The sequence below is a fragment of the Pelodiscus sinensis genome, unplaced genomic scaffold (assembly GCF_049634645.1).
Source record: "Pelodiscus sinensis isolate JC-2024 unplaced genomic scaffold, ASM4963464v1 ctg67, whole genome shotgun sequence".
Taxonomy (NCBI): domain Eukaryota; kingdom Metazoa; phylum Chordata; order Testudines; family Trionychidae; genus Pelodiscus; species Pelodiscus sinensis.
The window spans coordinates 103,352-120,189 of record NW_027465935.1 but is presented as its reverse complement, the minus strand read 5'-3'; the positions used below and the strand labels follow the sequence as shown (position 1 = coordinate 120,189).

Below are 16,838 nucleotides of genomic sequence, written 5' to 3'. Positions count from 1 at the left end.
GTGTGATGCCAAAAAGTTTGGGAAGCAGTGCTGTACCCCAACCCCAGCCTGAAAACGAGTGAGGATGGGGGAAAGGAAGGATGGAACAAGGAGAGCAGGGTCTCAGAGAACAGCTGGATGTCTGGGTTTGAGGGAGATCCTGGAACGTACTAACAATGCAAGAAGTGGTCTTGTGCTTAAAATGGTTGGGAGACCACTACTCTCCCACACCTACACACAGCTTCCAGAAAGCTCAGCTCTCAGCCACTCCAGCTGAGAATAATGGGAACAGCAGGGTGCGAAGCCATTTTGAAAATCGGATCACCGAAGACTTCCTACAGAAGGTCCTAGCTCGTCAATCACAGATCTTTTGCTCCACGCCACAAGGGCTCAGTCCGAACACCATCAGCGTCCTACATCGTCATGCACCTGCTGCCATGTTTCTACTCCATGCAGGGCAGGCACTGAGAGGCTCAAGGAAGAAGCTGGGGCAAGAGATCCTACCGAGAATCCATGGCCGAGCTCTCCCCTAGCACAAGTTCTTCCACCCTATGCTGACGGGAGGAGGGCGCTCTCATACCTGGAGGCTGAGTAAACGCCGATCATTTCCCATACTATCAAACAACAGACTCACCGGTGGAGAAGGCTTGGCTGCTGCAGGTTTTTTCAGTACTGGCGTCTTTGTAATTTTAGGGCTGGGCGTCTCGCGCTGGCCTACAGAGTTCTGCAGGAGCATGGGGGGCGGCTTCCCCACGTGGACCGGTTTGGCAGGCGTCCTGACGACAGTGCTGTTGGACTTTCCCACCGTCACAGTGTGTTGCTGGGTCCTAGAAGTACCGGCTTCTTCCCTGGACAGCACACTCGCCAGTTTGGGGGTGCTGATGGCCGGTCGGGCCAAGGGAGCCTTTCGCAGCTGGCTGATGGACTTGGGGGGAGGCGGTGGCGGCCTGCTGGGAGCATTTTTAATTACATCGGGTAACGGCGGCGATCGCGGGCGTTGAGGTCTGCTCAGCGACTGGGAGTCCTGAGAGAAGAGAGGAATAACAAGCCAGAAGTTGCTCTCGGAACAATTCCACGGGGTTCTGGAGAGGACAGATCTGCAGCAGCATTGGGTGGTACTCACCTCCACTATAGGCCGTGTGGTCACTTCAAGAGGCAACTTTTTCAGGTCAGCTTGGGACCGGATTGGAGTAGTTTTCTGTAGCGAGACAACCAGAACGAGGCCGCTTTAAAAGATGTCCGCGTTTTGCTGTATGATGGGGCTGGCAGAACCCATCTTCCACCGGAGGCCATTCAGCACCATGGCCAGCAGCGGGGACAGTGGAGAGGGCCTCCAAGAAGGGCAGCCGGCCCTGCAGCCAATTAGGGTTCAGCAGCCTAGTATATAAGGAGCTACTGAGTGAAGGTCAGTTAGTTCCTTCCTGGAGCTCAACCTGGCCGGCTGGGAGCATCAACACCTGGGCCAGCTCCGAGTGGAAGCTGGACCTTTTCAAGGAACCCAGGCTAGATCCTGCAACAGGAGGCTAGCCTGGGGCGGCGTGGAAGAACCCCAGGCAAGAGGGGAACCTTGGACCTCAACTGCCAATTGGACTGTGTCTCACCCCGAGTGGGCGAGGTCATTGTTGCGAGCCCCCCTATAGCCACTAAGGGGGGCTCGCTGACAGGATGAACCTGTTACAGGCTGACAACAGGCAGTAGGGGAAGGTTAACTGGGTTCTGCTGTCTCACTAAGGTGGGAATTCACCATCTCATCCAACCTTAAAAAAAAAGGGGGCGTGACCCTCTAAACACAGGGCTGTGGGCTGAGCAGTCCAAAGGGAAGAGTCCAAAACAAAGGGAAGCCTCAAGTTTGAGCTGACCCTTGTTTTACTACAGCCTCTCCCCAAGTTACGAACGAGTTACGGACCAAACACTTGGCCGTAACTTGATCTGTTCATAACTCGGACCCCATTGAAAATGAGCTACACGCAACCGTGCTGTTCATAAGTGCGGGTCGCGTTCGTAACTCGGGGACCGCCTTTACAACCGCTCCATGGGAGCTTGGGTCGTAAGTGCGAACGGTCTTAACTCGTATTGCTCATTTTTTGTTACAGGTTGAACGAACCTCTCCCGACTGACACCGTTGGCACTAGACCAGTTCCGAACGAGAGAATTTTCTGAACCACGGGAGGTCAGTGTTTTCTGCAGCATTACCTACACGACCACTGCTTACTGAGCTGTTAAGACGACCTCGAGGGGTTAATTAGAGCTAGGGAACATGGACAGCCAGGACTGGTGGCTGTAAACAAACTTTATGGGGCCACAGGAAACTTGGCCACACCCATGAGAAGTGGATAGTCAGCTAACTAAAATCCTGGATGACGGAGGTTTCTGGATAAGAGAGTTCTGGACGAGAGAGGTTCAACCTGTATTATGTTCTATGCTTCTCTCACATGGGGGAGGAACTCCTCAAACATCCACAAAATGGGTACGTCTAGACTACAGGCTTTTGTCGACAGAAGTTTTGTCGACAGATACTGTCGACAAAGCTTCTGTCGACAAAGAGCGACTAGACTACATCCAGTTCTGTCGACAAAGCAAGCTGCTTTGTCGACATGCCAGTGTAGACGCAAAGGACAGTGTAGATGCAGTAACGCCTTCTGTCGACAGAACTCTGTCGACAAAAGGCGTTATTCCTCGTAAAATGAGGTTTACCAGCGTCGACAAAACTGCTGAGTTCTGTCGACGTAATGTCGACAGAACTCAGTGGTAGTGTAGATGCAGGTTTGGTTTAGTCGACAAAAGTCCACCTTTGTCGACAAAACCCTGTAGTCTAGACACACCCAATGAATGCACCAACCTCCTTCAAAACGGCCATTTTATTTTATATATAATAGAACCGGAAGGGACCTTGAGAGGTCATCGAGTCCAGTCCTCTGCCCTCATGGCAGGATTAAGTACCATCTTCTTCCATGATGCCTACAAAAAAACCTTTACAGCAGCTAGCATGCTGGTATTGAGACTATTACCTATCGTACTGACCAGATTGGTCACTGTTTCCTTGTATTATTTGGTCGGTCTATTGTCTTGTCCTGACATGGTAAGTTCCTTGGGGAAGCAAAAAGCCTTTGGGTTCGCTTTGTACAGCACCTGCCATAAGGGGGCCCTGGTCTGGGATTGGGCTCGGTAGTGCAAATCATGAAACGATTTTGGGATGAAAGACATTTAACTCAGTGTAATTCATTTGCAAAAGATGGCATCTCAGCCTCCCACCCCGCTCAGCTCTAGAGTCACCTGAAGAGCCTCCAGTTTCTCCTGCTGCTGGCGAATTTTCTCCGTCAGCTGCTTCTGCTTCTCCTCTTGAGACCGGATGTCCTTTTTCAGCACTCCCAGGGGAACTTTCTGCTTCTGCTCTGAAGCGTCACACCTACCAGTTCGGAAGACAAGCTCAACAAGAGACCAAAAAGTAACGTACAAAAAACTTCCACAGAGAGAGAAACGTTGGCCTCCAGGAAACCTAGCTATGTTCCTACTCCGATAACCTTAACATCAGAGATGAAGAGTCACAAATTTTAGCCAGATGCCTACAGGACATACTAATTAAGGACTTCTGCTTGGCTGCCTCTTGAGGCAGGCAGCCCTGCTCACCTCATGGGCCTCACAGGCTGTGCCTAGACTGGCAAGTTTTTCCGCAAAATCATCTAATTTTGCGGAAAAACTTGCCAGCTGTCTACACTGGCCGTTTGAATTTCCAGAAAAGCATGGACGATCTCCTGTAAAATCATCAGTGCTTTTCCGGAAATACTATGCTGCTCCCGTTCGGGCAAAAGTCTTTTTCCGAAAGACTTTTGTGCAAAAGAGCCAGTGTAGACAGCATAGTACTGTTTCCCGCAAAAAAGCCCCGATCGCGAAAATGGCGATCGGGGCTTTTTTGTGGAAAATTGCGTCTAGATTGGCCACGGACACTTTTCCGCAAAAAGTGCTTTTGCGGAAAAGCATCCTGCCAATCTAGACGCGATTTTTCCAAAAATGCTTTTAACGGAAAACTTTTCCGTTCAAAGTATTTTCGGAAAATCATGCCGGTGTAGACGTAGTCACAATGTATACACTGATGGTTTTAGACTCCACCCATGGCCTTGTGGTGCATATGCCACACTCCAATGGTTTGATCCTTACTGCAACCGGACGGGTATAGAGTGTGGTGTTGTGGTTAGCTCTGGAGTCCACCCGCTGTGAAGGCTGAGCTTCACCAAGAACACCCGTTCTGGGAGGAAAGGCAGGACTCCTCTTTCCTATGCCGGTACACTGAAGGGAGAGCATGGAGGAAATACATGTGCTGAGGCAGTCTCTCAAAAAGACTAGAAAGAGAGTGTATGGAGAGATCCTCCCATGTGCGAGCGGACAAAAAAGAAGGTTGGTGAGCAGCTTGACTCGTACAAGTGCGTCTCTGGTGGCATCCCAGGGCTGTAGATCTAACTTTCATTTTATCTGCTCCTTACTGCTGTAAAGAACACCTTTGGAGAGCAACTCGGTGCTCTGCTCTCAGCCGGCGCCTGCCAACCATTAGAATCGGTCATTTCTTCCATTCGTCTCAATGGGCGTGTTGGCTCAAACCACATGATGTCACTTAATGGCAACACGGCTAACTAGTTCACTGAGGCCCGCTCTGGAGTAAAAACGTCTCAACTCAGTGGGACTGCGGGCAGACTCTTGTGATGTATGCAGAACGCCATCCTCTATCCCGTCCGATGGCCAGAACAGCATGGCAAAGGCACATCAATGCCAGTTCCCTACCTTGGCTCTCATACTCACCTGTCCTGCTCAGGGTCCGGGTTCATGGAGCATACCCAAGTATCTGGGTACTCCTTCTCCACAGAGCTCAGCTGGAATGGGAGGGTTCGCCACTTTAAACACATATCTGCCACACAAAATACACAGTCAGCATATTGATTCTAAGACACACACACACACACACACACACACACACACACACACACACACACACACACACACACACACACACACACACAAAATCCCCTAGGTTCTAAGAAGACCTATTTGGCCCTTGTGGACTTTCCAGAGCATTAATCGACTAATAACATCCCCTTCCAGCTGCAGAGACACTTGGCATTTGGGCCATCTTCCATCTCCCTCCAAGTCACTCGACTGTGTTGCAAAGTTTTGTTTTCTTTAAAAATACACTAACAAAATCATAAAAATAATTGGAATGGTGGTCAGGAAGGCTGAGGTCCCACAACTCCTAAGGTCTCCTTAAGGGTATGTCTACACTGTGCAGCTATTTTGGGATACCAGAGGTATCCCGAAATAGCTACCCCGCATCTTAGCAAGCCGCCCGTTATTTTGAAATATTTTTCAAAATAACGGGTGCACTATTTCGGCATCCCGAGGGTTAAGGGCTGTCTCGAAATAGCGCGTTATTTCGAAATGTGGCACTGGATAGACGCGCCAAATTTCAAAATAAGCTATTTTGAAACAGAATTGAAATAAGATGCGTAATTTGCGTAGTGCGAATTGCGTCTCTTATTTCAAGTTTAGGGTGTGGTGTAGACGCACCCTTGGCGAAGGAAGGGAAATCAGGAGGGATATTCTCATTTGATACTCATGCTATTCCCACACCATGTGCCAAAGGGAGGGAACACTCTGAAAGGTCCTAGACAATTCAGCAGGGGAGAATGGCCACCTGACCCCAAACCTGGTGATCAGTACGAGCCCAAGAATGCCACCAAGAATCATAGGGGTTGAAGACTTCTAGTGTCTTGGATGGCTCAATGTTCAGCCCCTCCACAATGGTTAGTCCTGCCCCGTAGCTGCTCTGCTCCCCGAAGAGTAGTTTCTCCTCCCTATGACACAACAATCCAACACCACCGCAATCAGACGCACCACACTGAATCGTGGTGGGAATCTCCATGGCTCGTCGGCGTTTGTAGCGCAGTTCACTGGAAGGAGGCTGGTTCCAGTTTGCTGATAAATAGCCAAACTCATCCCAAAACTTGATTATACCCCTCTGGGCTGGAGAAAAAACAACAAAACAAGAACGTTCATCATGCAGCTGCTCTCAGCTGTATCAATATAGTCCTTCTCTGGTACGGTTGGCCCTCTGTCCCACCAGTGACCCAGACTCCCTTCCCCACCCCAGTCAAGTTGTGAAGCCTTATTACCAATAGCAACATCCTTCCAGTACTGAGCCAAGTGGTCCCCCATCGCCCTCAGTAAGTGTCGATACTCTTTAGCGTCTGCGAAGTCCTGTTTATTGTGGGTAGGCTCCAGAACCAAGTAGGGGATGTCCACCACGCCTACCACTCCACCACATGCCCTGGGAGTGAGAAACAACTGTAACGCACTATTCACTGCCAACACCCACCATGGCACCTGACCACAATAAGCAATATCAATCACATACTACAACTAGCTGACTTCATGCGTTACCTCCTGCAGCAGTATGCTTTCAGACAGTGAAACCCTTTAATATTCGTGTCGTATCAGTCCGTTAATACCAGGGATTTAGGGCTGGATTTTTAGCGTCAAGTGTCTATTCCCAGGGGAACTCTATTCCAAACAATTCAAAATTCTGCATGCACTTTTAAAACGTTGCTTATTTTGTTAAAATAGCACAATAGAATCCACGGGAATCCCAGCCAATGTGGGGCTAACAGAAGCATGGCTGGGTTGCCATTCCCCGCCCTAAAGTAGTCACAAAATTTGCATGAAAAAATAAAATTCTATGGGGAACGTTAATTCTGCCCTGCACAGTGGCACAAAATTACAATGGGAGTAAATGTCTTTGTTTTCCCCGTTATGCCCAAAAAGTGCTTTCAAGTGTGTTCAATTAGTCCCAATAATCCTGCTTTGCCCAAAGAGTTAGTCGTTTTTGGGTACGTCTACACAGCGCAGCTATTTTGGGATACCAGCGGTATCCCGAAATAGCTACCCCGCATCTTAACAGCCGCCCATTACTTCAAAATATTTTTCAAAATGATGGGTGGGTTATTTCGGCATCCCTGCAACCCTCGTTCCACAAGGGTTAAGGGATGTCTCAAAATAGCGTGTTATTTCAACATTTGGCGCTATGTAGATGTGCCGAATTTCAAAATAAGCTATTTCAAAAGAGAATCGAAAATTGCACAAACTGCGTATCTTATTTCGATTTTAGACACACCCTTTATGACATGGGAGTGATTAACGAGTCAATGAACTGTCAACTTTAATTCTGCAGGCTTCTCTAGGAAAGGCCCAGTACCAACAGCTGGCACAGAGCAGAAAACCTTTATGTCACTGCTGGGAAAACGCCATCTCTACATGCAGAACCTCATCTTTATTGGGAAATCCGGGGCTTTCAAACATGTTATAAACGAGGACAAACTATGATTGAGGCAGATACGGCGTGAGTAACGCTCCAGAATCTGGAAGGAATGGTTCATACCCCCTCTCCAGCACTGCTGTACAAACCAATTTCCATCATCGGCAAAGGGAATTCGGAAAGTTTCTGAAAGGAACTCACATGCCACCCTCCAGCTGGGGGCCCACCTTCTCATACATCTTAATCAGTCGACTGCAGTTATAGATGAACATGCCATCCAAATCCCGCTGCTCGATATTCACCCCGAAGATAAAGTTTAGCTCTTTAGGCTCCTTCAGGGCCCTGGAACAGGAGGCAGCAAGAATCAGAAACCTCCATAGTGTACACAGAAGAAAAACAGGCCAAGATCAGCCCATTACTACATCCAGAAATTTGAAATCCACAACCAAGAAAACCCCATTTTTTGTGTCCATTTGAGACTTACTGGCGTATTTCCTGAGGATATCAATGTTTAAATTAAAAAAAAAAAATTGCTGAATGCAAATTACAGGTTACAATCCTGCTTTGCTAACTACAGGTCTGGCACACCATGAACTGTGACTTTTTATAAAGGGGTCATTGTTCTGGCTTCTGTTCCCAATATTTTTCTTTTCAGCTGGAAAGAAAAAGGCGTTAGATTAGATCAAAGTCTGCAGTCTGGCTGTATGATTCGTTGCAGATTTTGCCCTTTAATTGAAACCTATTCATTGCTCCGTGATTGATGGCTTGCATAACACAGCAACTGTGCTTTACACTCAAAACTGGGCCCAATTGTTCAATACATACTTAGCATTACACCTGTCAATTTCAGGACACGTGCCCTTGGGTTTTGTAGGATGAGGACTTAACGTTATTATAGACACTTATTTTCCAATACAGTTCCAGCACATTTCAAGCTGCTGACACACCCACGTAGCATATAAAGCAGGGCTCCTTTCTAGGCATTTTGGACCCGATTTTCAGAAGAATTCCACTTCCAGTCTGGTCCCTAAAGTGCATGGATTTTCACCAAGCAGTTTCAGTGAAAATACGTCTCCTGTTGCAACTGCTGAGCACTTTTGAAACCTTGACCCCTCATCTTTGACACCTGGGGATGTTGGCACCAGCGAGCGGTCCCATCGAGAAGGGGAGGATCAAAGACTGGTGCTGGCTGGGAAGCGGTGCTGTGTTCAAGGCAGGTCAGTGCCAGGAGTTGGAACAGTGTCGCTAATTCCGTGACCGCGATCCACACCCTTGGTTCGAACTAACGTTCCATCAAAAAATTAGGAGTAACATTAGTTCGAACCAAGGGGTTTAATTCGAACAAACACGGCCCGGAATGCACTTTCACTTTTAAAACAGCACGTGGCCGAGATTATGCCGTTCATTCGAATCAAACCCCTTGGTTCGAACTAACGTTACTCCTCATTTTTTGATGGAAGTGCTTTCAAAACAGCGGGGTTCCGAAACAGTGCACAGCCGAGATTATGCTAATGAAGCACAGGATATTTAAATCCCAGCTTCATTTACTATTTCGAATGCCTACATTTGCATCCCTAGTTCGAACTAGGGTGCAAGTGTAGACATACCCTAAGATGGTAAGAAGAACCGAGCAATAATCTATACTAGGGATAAGCATGGCAATTACAAAGCAAGAGAACCACTATTCCAACAACCATCACAGGCAGTAAGAAAGAACTAAAGGAGAGGTCAGCAGGGTCATATATACTGTGCCATTCCAGCACCACTTCGGGGGGTGACCGGATGGTCAGCTGCTAGGGAAAATCTTCCAACAGCCATGCATGTGTGTACACGTCACTAGAACTGATATGAGCAAGCACTCGAAGAAGAACGTGTTATTTTGTAACACAGGGCTCTCCTTATCTCCCGGGACCTTGTTTAGTTTACAGGCGGCCCCCGACTTGCGACGTGATCGGTTCCTGGGGAAGCACTGCAAGTTGGGGGTGTCATAACTCGAACATGCATTTAGGATTGGCACTATGCGCGGTCATAAATGCGGGTTGAGGATGTAAGTCGGGGGTTTTCAGCCCCTTCCGCACTTACAAAAATGGTCATAAGTGCAGGGGAGGGGGCCGCAACTCGGGCCGTCGTAAGGCGGGGGTTTCCTGTAATTCTAGAAAGCAAACTACAGTTCTTCAATTAGGGACAATACTGCCTTGTGTAAAGAAGTCTTTGATTGCATAAAGATGGGAGCGGGGAGGGCAGAGAAAAGCCGCACAAAGGATTTTTGCCATTGAAAGCTTAGGTTTTACAGCCAAAATATATATTTTTGATTTCTGCAGTTAACTTCAATATTGAATTCTTTAAAACTTTATGTAGGGAAGCAGGATCATGTATGTTAGCTTTAAAGTCTTTCCAACTGCACACTCTGGAGTAAATGCATTGGTGCCGTTCCAAAAGCTTTCTTGAACTGTAGTCCTTAGTAGTTTCACATTTACCGTTGAATTGTGGGATGCTGCATTTCTAGGAAGAGATGTTTGCCTGGAGACACCAGGTGTTTTATGTTTATTAATATGGGAGAGTAGAACAGCATTCCCTTGGGCCCCATTCACAGAGGTTCACTTTTATGAAGCACTTCCATCAAAAACAAAAAATAATTAATAAGGGAAAAGACATGATATACAGGGGAATAAAGGAAAGCTGTCTCCTTTTGGGATTTCTGGTTCCCTGAAGTCACAGGTCTTCCAAGATCAATTTTAAATTCAAACTTTTCTCTCTCCTCTGTTGTCTGCAAGAGTGTCTATCTGGGCCCACATTTAGCAAGGTATTTAGGTCAACGCTTCCCGACGTGCAGTACTCTCAGGCGTGCAAAAGAATTGGGGAGGAAGGAGGGATAGACGGACAGACCTCTCAACTGTTTTCAAAGTCTCGGCTTTCATTTTAAATTGATGAGTCTCTAGAGGTCATGGTTATGAAAAAACACACCACCTTCAAAATGTGAAGCGAATATAATCAATACACAGACTTCCCCACCCCGAGCTTGCAGATCACCTGAATCAACAGATCTGATGAATTTTATATGGGATCTTATTCAATGATGCCTTTGATTCTGTCATGAATTTGCAAGGAGAAAAAAGTCAAAGCAGCCCCCATCGGCATACTACAGTTTTCTTCTAGAACCCATCTACGGTAGCAAAACTACTGAGATGAATCACGTTATAAGACAATCACGCAATCCTGCTGTGACATGGTTGGTCCGATCTGTGTCTACCCATGTTACTGAAGCCAGGTCTACACACACAAATAAGATGGACATTGCTACATCGCTCATGGCTATGCAAAATTTCATGTCCTGTGTACCGTAATCAGGTTGACTAACTCTCTCTTCCTTAAAAAGCGGCAAGGAGTCCTGTGGCACCTTATAGACTAACTGAAGTGTAGGAGCATAAGCTTTCGTGGGCAAAGACCCACTTCGTCAGATGCAGATTCAGACTAACACTGCTACCCCTCTGATACTCTCTCTTCCTTGTAGATTCTGTTAGGTCAAGCATAGAACTGGCCCGAGTCTTATTACAGACCTAGTGCCAGCACTGGGAAATGTGCTTAGAGTATGATTTGGTTCCATCCACTCAGGCAAAGCCAAAACATGCTGGACTTGCATTAGATTGCCACCTCCGATTGCCACCTCCGATTACACTCTTCAGTGCCACCCTCATCGTCCAGCAGCGAAGGAAGTCTTTAGGACACAACAGCAGTATCTTCCAGCATGCAATACCACCAAAGGAGTAGGGAATCCCCCAATTCACCGCAATGGGAGAGAACTGAATTGCAAACAGGTAGGTTGAACTTTGTGGTAGTCATCGTAGTGAAGATGTCCAGCTAATGTACTTATCCAGAATAGATGTGTGGACCCCTCATGTCCTGAGTATGCTTTCAATAGGCTGTTTTATAGAATCATAGAACACTAGAACTGGAAGGGGTCATCGAGTCCAGTCCCCTGCCCTCACGGCAGGACCACGCACCATCTAGACCATCCCTAATAGATATCTATTGAATCTGATCTTGAATATCTCCAGAGATGGAGATTCCACAGTCTCCCTAAGCAACTTATTCCAGTGTTTAACCACCTGGACAGGAAGTTTTTCCCAACGTCTAACCCCAACCTCCCTTGCTGCAGTTTAAGCCCATTGCTTCTTGTCCTATCCTCAGAGGCCAAGGAGAATGATTTTTCTCCCTCCTCCTTGTGACACTCTTTTAGATATCTGAAAACCGCTATCCTGTCCCCTCTCAGTCTTCTCCTTCCCAAACTAAACAAGCCCAATTCTTTCGGTCTTCCTTCATAGCTCATGTTCTCTAGACCTTTAATCATTCTTGTTGCTCTGCTCTGGACCTTCTCCAAGTTCTCCACATCTTTCTTGAAACGCGGTGCCCAGAACTGGACACAGTGGTCCAATTGAGGCCTTATGGGGATAAGAAGGCTGGTGTAGTACAAAGACTCCACTATTCCCTTCATTGCTGGACAATTAAGATGCTTGGTATTAAAATTACATTGATGGAGTGTCAGCCTGGGTCAAGAGAAGCTGGAAACGGCCTTGTACTCACCGCTGCTTTGCTTCCTTGATTCGCCGCTTGACATCCGCCTCTCTGCGCATGGTTATGGCTGTGTTCTGGACTTGCCGGAGCGTCACCTAAAGATGCAACACAACTCACAATAAGACCAAATTTAACACACATTTCTGTAGCGCACCTTCTGCCCAAGAATCCCTGAGAACTTTACAGGTTGATCTCATTAAGGTGTGGAAAGTGCTGCCTCTTGGATGCAGCACAACCCTTATTAAACCACCCAACACAACAGATGAGAACAGGGGTGGGGAACTCGTGGCTTCATTTCATCCAGCTCATGGCACGTCTCCACACTGTTGGCTGGAAACCCTGAGCTTTTGCGCCCCCTCCCATCCTTGGGGCTGGAGCTGCAAGTGCAGACATGTCCTGGTGGCCCCCTAGGCAGAGAGTTAACGAGGCAAGTTCTGCGTGCTGCCCCCATCCTCGGCACGGTCTTTGAAGCTCTTTTGGGCAACTTTCACTTTTAACCAACTCCACGTAGCTCACGGAGCAGGGCTTTGAACAGACACCACTACCCCCCATGACGGAGCACCCCAGCAAACAAGGCAGATGTCTCACTCTGGAGTCTCGTGTAAGATCTCCGCCCAGTCGCAGTTCCAGTGCACGGGCTTTACTCTCGGCCTCTCGAGCCTTCTCCTCCGCTGGAAGACAGACAAAGAAGGGATCATTTGGGAAGCTAGTTCTATGCAACAGAGGCTGGGCATATGCATATGAGCATACACGTACGAGCAGGGCAGCCAATCAGACACGGGGGTTCACTACTACCGATGCCACTACAGAGCAAGTCAGGCATTCCTTCACTAACGCAGGACCCACGCACACACCCGGGACCCACCTATCCGAGCCATGTGCTCTGCCTTCTTCACCTCCTGCTCCGCACGGGTCTTGAAGCGGTTTGAAGTGTATTTATACATCCTGTAATGAACAGAATCGATTAGCGATCCCATTAGCCAGCTCAGGAATAACTGTACAAAGGCTACATGGAGAAAGATGGCAAAATGACAGCCCACAGGTTTTGCAATGTGCCTCGATCTACCATCAGCCTTAATAATTAGCTGGTCTAGAGACTAAATGTCTCCACATGAATCAAATTATGCTCTTCTCTCAAGCGGTCCTCCCACCAAAGTCTGCACTCCCTGCCCTATACTTGAACATTGTATTTAAAGTAAAACTGGGCAAATACAGACGGTCCCCGAGTTGTGAACGGTCAAGTTACGAATGTTCACATTTACGACCAAAGCTCCCATGGAATAGTCGTAAAGGCGGTCCCCAAGTTACAAATGCGACCTGCGCTTACGAACAGTGCGGTTGCTATGTAACTCAATGGGGTCCGAGTTACGAACAGATTGAGTTACAGCCAAGTGTTTGGTCCATAACTCGTTCGTAACTCGAGTGAAGATAGAGGAGATTTCTGACCTGGAAAAACCAGAATTTGTAAGCATTATTTCTTGACATTTGAATAGGTTCTATTCTTAGCTCTCCCACCAAGTCACTTTGGGTACATCTACACAGTAGTGTGCGCCCCAAAATAAGCTATGCAATTTGAGCTACACAAATTGTATAGCTTATTTCGAAATTTGGCACTATTTACACAGTGCTAATTTTGAAATAAATCGCTATTCCGGCATCTTCCTTAATCCTCGTGCAAGGAGGTTTACAGGAGGCCGGAATAAGAAGCCAGTTATTTTGAATGTATTTTGAAATAACAGACATGCTGTTAAGACATGCAGAACGCTATTTTGGGATAAAGGATGTTATCCCGAAATAGCGCCGCTGTGCAGATATACCCTTTGTGACCTGTAAAAATCTCTAAGGAATCCATATTCAAAATCAGTCACTCACTTTTGGCTTTTATCTAATTGATACCCCTTGGATCTAGTTTTTAAGAGGTGCAGAGAACCCACAACTACAAAGCCACTGGGAACTATGGTTTCTCAGCAGGCATCAAGAGCCTTCGCCACTTCTGAACATCTGGTCTTAGCATCTGCCTCCTCCTCCCATGTGGAATGCCGATAATGGTACTAGTCTCCCCTGATAGCTCTTTTCATCCAACACGCTAAAACAGACCTATGTATTTCACTGGCTGTCAATTAGTCGCAATTAACTCATGAAATTAACTCAAAAAAATAAATCCTTGTTAACTGCAGTTTTAATTGCATAACAACATTTCAACTGGCATTGTTTATTAAATATTTTGGATGTTTTTCTACATTTTCAAATATATTGATTTCAATTACAACACAAAATACTAGACGTACATGGCTCACTTGATATTACTTTTGATTACAAAATTATCACCCCTAATATCATTACCTCACAGACATTAACCTTCGCCCCCTCACCTCCCCTGTTCTTAAATCTGATTTGTCAATTTTATATGCGTTCACTTTTTTTTTTGATTGTATCCCTTTGGTATATATGGTCGTGTCAATTTTCTTCCACAAACTGATCCGAGGAAGTGGGTCTGGCCCACGAAAGCTCATCACCTAATAAACCATCTTGTTAGTCTTTGAAGTGCTGCATAGTCTTGTCTTTTGTTTGAGACAGACACTGGTTTTTCAGTTTGCCTCTTAAGTACTGTAGTGTAACCTCTTAGAATCATAGAGCACTAGAACTGGAAGGGACCTTGAAAGGCCATCGAGTCCCGTCCTCTGCCCTCACGGGGATAGTGTGACTTACCAATGCAGAAATTTTTTACGTAACTGCACTCAAAACCAAAACGCTATAAAACTTTAGAGGCTGCAAGTCCACTCCATCCTACTTTTTGTCCAGTCAATTAATAAGACCAACAAGTTTATTTACATTTGCAGTAGACAATGCTGCCCGCTTATTTATAATGTCACCTGAAAACAAGAACAGGAAGTCGCATGGCACTTTTGTGGCAGACATTGCAAGGTGTTTACATGCCAGATATGCTAAACTTTCATATGTCTCTTCATGCTTCGAGTACCATCTCAGAGGACATGCTTTAATGTGGATTATGCTTATTAAAAAAAAAGTGTTAAATTTGTGACTGAACTCCTTGGAAGAGAATTGTAGGTCTTCTGCTCCATGGTTTTACCCAAGTTCTGCCATATATAACGAGTTATTGTAGTCTCAGATGCCACCCCAGAATACATTTGATTTAAGAACATTTTCACTGCAGATGTGACAAGAACACAAAGGAGGTTCCAATATCAGATTTCTAACGATAGCTACGGCACTCAACCGAAGACTTAAGAACCTGAAGTGCCTTACAAAAACAGAGGGCCGAGGCATGGAGCATGCTTTCAGAAGTCTTATGAGCAACACTTCAATGTGAAAACTACAGAAGCCGAACTACCACAAAAGAAAAATCAGCATCTGACTCACATGGTGAAATGAACAAGTTTTGGGTGCATGCTGCTCTGGACTGTTATTGATCAGTCATCAGCATGGACGCATGTCTTCTGGAATAGTGGTCAAAGCATGAAGGAACATATGATTCTTCAGCGCATCTGGCATGTGCATTCCAACCAGGTGACTCTCACGCCGAACCCTTAGGAGGTGGGGTCAGAGCCACAAGATGATTGGATCACTACCCTCCCAAAGGCTGCCGTTGTGTCTGGCCTGCTGGGCGATTGCATAATGTGCTGTGCACATGTGGACAGACAACTATGTCGCTGCCCTATATCTCCGTCGTTGGAACGTGAGCAAGAAATACCGTGGATGAGGCCTGCGTCCTGGTAGAATGTGTCATGATTGCTGTGCCTAGGCCCCAAACACTAGCACTGAATTCGTGAATCAGGAGACTACCCCAGTAGGAGATTTGCTGCAATGATACAGGCTGGTCTTTCATGCTATCTGTCAATCGCTACAAATAACGGGGCTGATTTTCTAAATGGCTTAATTCTCTCAAAGGAAAAGGCCAATGCCTTGCATATGTCCAGAGTGTGGAGTCTCTTGTTCCCAACTCCCAGAATGTGGGTTTGGATAAAACACTGGAAAAAATATCTCCTGATTGATGTGGACCTGAGAAACCACCTTAGGGAGGAATGAAGGGTGTGGTCTTAACTGCACCTCGTCCGTAATGAACACAGTGTTTGGGGGCTCTGAGGTTAGAGCCTTGAGTTCTGGCACTTTCCTGGCCAAGATTATGGCCACCCGAAAAGCCACCATCTAAGAAAGGTGAAGTAGAGAACATGTGACTAGCAGTTCAACTAGTAGACCTATGAGCCTATATAGGACTAGGACTAGGTCCCATGGATGGACAGATTGGCTTATGTATGGGTATAGCCTGCCTAGAACTTTTTAAGAACTGGTTGACCATAGAGTCAGAGAATACCATGCAGCCTTGTATCCTGGGGTAGAATGCTGATATGGTGGCCAAGTAGAACCTTGTAGGTAAAACCAAAACACCTTGCTGCCTCAGCTGAAGAAGGTAGTCTACGATAAGAGCCCATGTAGAAGATGAACAGAGCTGCGATGCCTAGATGGAGAACCATTTCCACTTGTCCAGGTAAGTTGCTCTCATGGAGGGTTTCCTACTACCCATGAAAACTTGATGAACCTGGTTTGACCAGAAAAGCTCCCTGGAATTCAGCCACAGAGCTTCCAGGCTGTGAGATGTAGGACATGAGGTTCAGATGTGAGAGGACATTGGTCTTGTGTCAGAAGATCTGCACGAGGAGGAAGCGTGACTGGCACTTTCACTGAAATGTCCCAGAGGGATGTGTACCATTACTGACGAGCCAGGCCGGCACTATTAAGATGACCTGTGCTCGCTGCCCCTTGATTTTGAGGAGTACTCTGTGTACCAACTGAATTGGCAGGAAGGCGTAGAGGAGAAATTCTTCATGGGAGAAGGAATGCATTGTCGCACGATCCTGGACCGCGGCTCTGGAATGAGCAAAACAGATGACACTTCCTATTGTGGTGTGTAGTCAACAAGTCCACTTGGGAAGTGCCCCACCTTTGGAAGAGTAAGATGGCAACGTCTGGG

General features: G+C 46.7%; 1 protein-coding gene across 2 annotated transcripts in view; it reads right to left on the bottom strand.

Moving 5' to 3' along the window:
* MORC2 (MORC family CW-type zinc finger 2) overlaps positions 1 to 16,838 on the bottom strand; it is a 53,055-nt gene that overhangs the window by 5,057 nt on the left and 31,160 nt on the right. For both annotated transcript variants that reach the window (XM_075917044.1, XM_075917045.1), the window contains 10 exons: positions 12,714 to 12,793; positions 12,437 to 12,519; positions 11,858 to 11,943; positions 7,478 to 7,618; positions 6,138 to 6,292; positions 5,860 to 5,988; positions 4,771 to 4,876; positions 3,253 to 3,385; positions 1,103 to 1,177; positions 614 to 1,003 (listed from right to left, as the gene is read on the bottom strand). In XM_075917044.1, the coding sequence (XP_075773159.1) occupies positions 614 to 1,003; positions 1,103 to 1,177; positions 3,253 to 3,385; positions 4,771 to 4,876; positions 5,860 to 5,988; positions 6,138 to 6,292; positions 7,478 to 7,618; positions 11,858 to 11,943; positions 12,437 to 12,519; positions 12,714 to 12,793 (1,378 nt within the window). The remainder of the gene's footprint in view (positions 1 to 613; positions 1,004 to 1,102; positions 1,178 to 3,252; positions 3,386 to 4,770; positions 4,877 to 5,859; positions 5,989 to 6,137; positions 6,293 to 7,477; positions 7,619 to 11,857; positions 11,944 to 12,436; positions 12,520 to 12,713; positions 12,794 to 16,838) is intronic.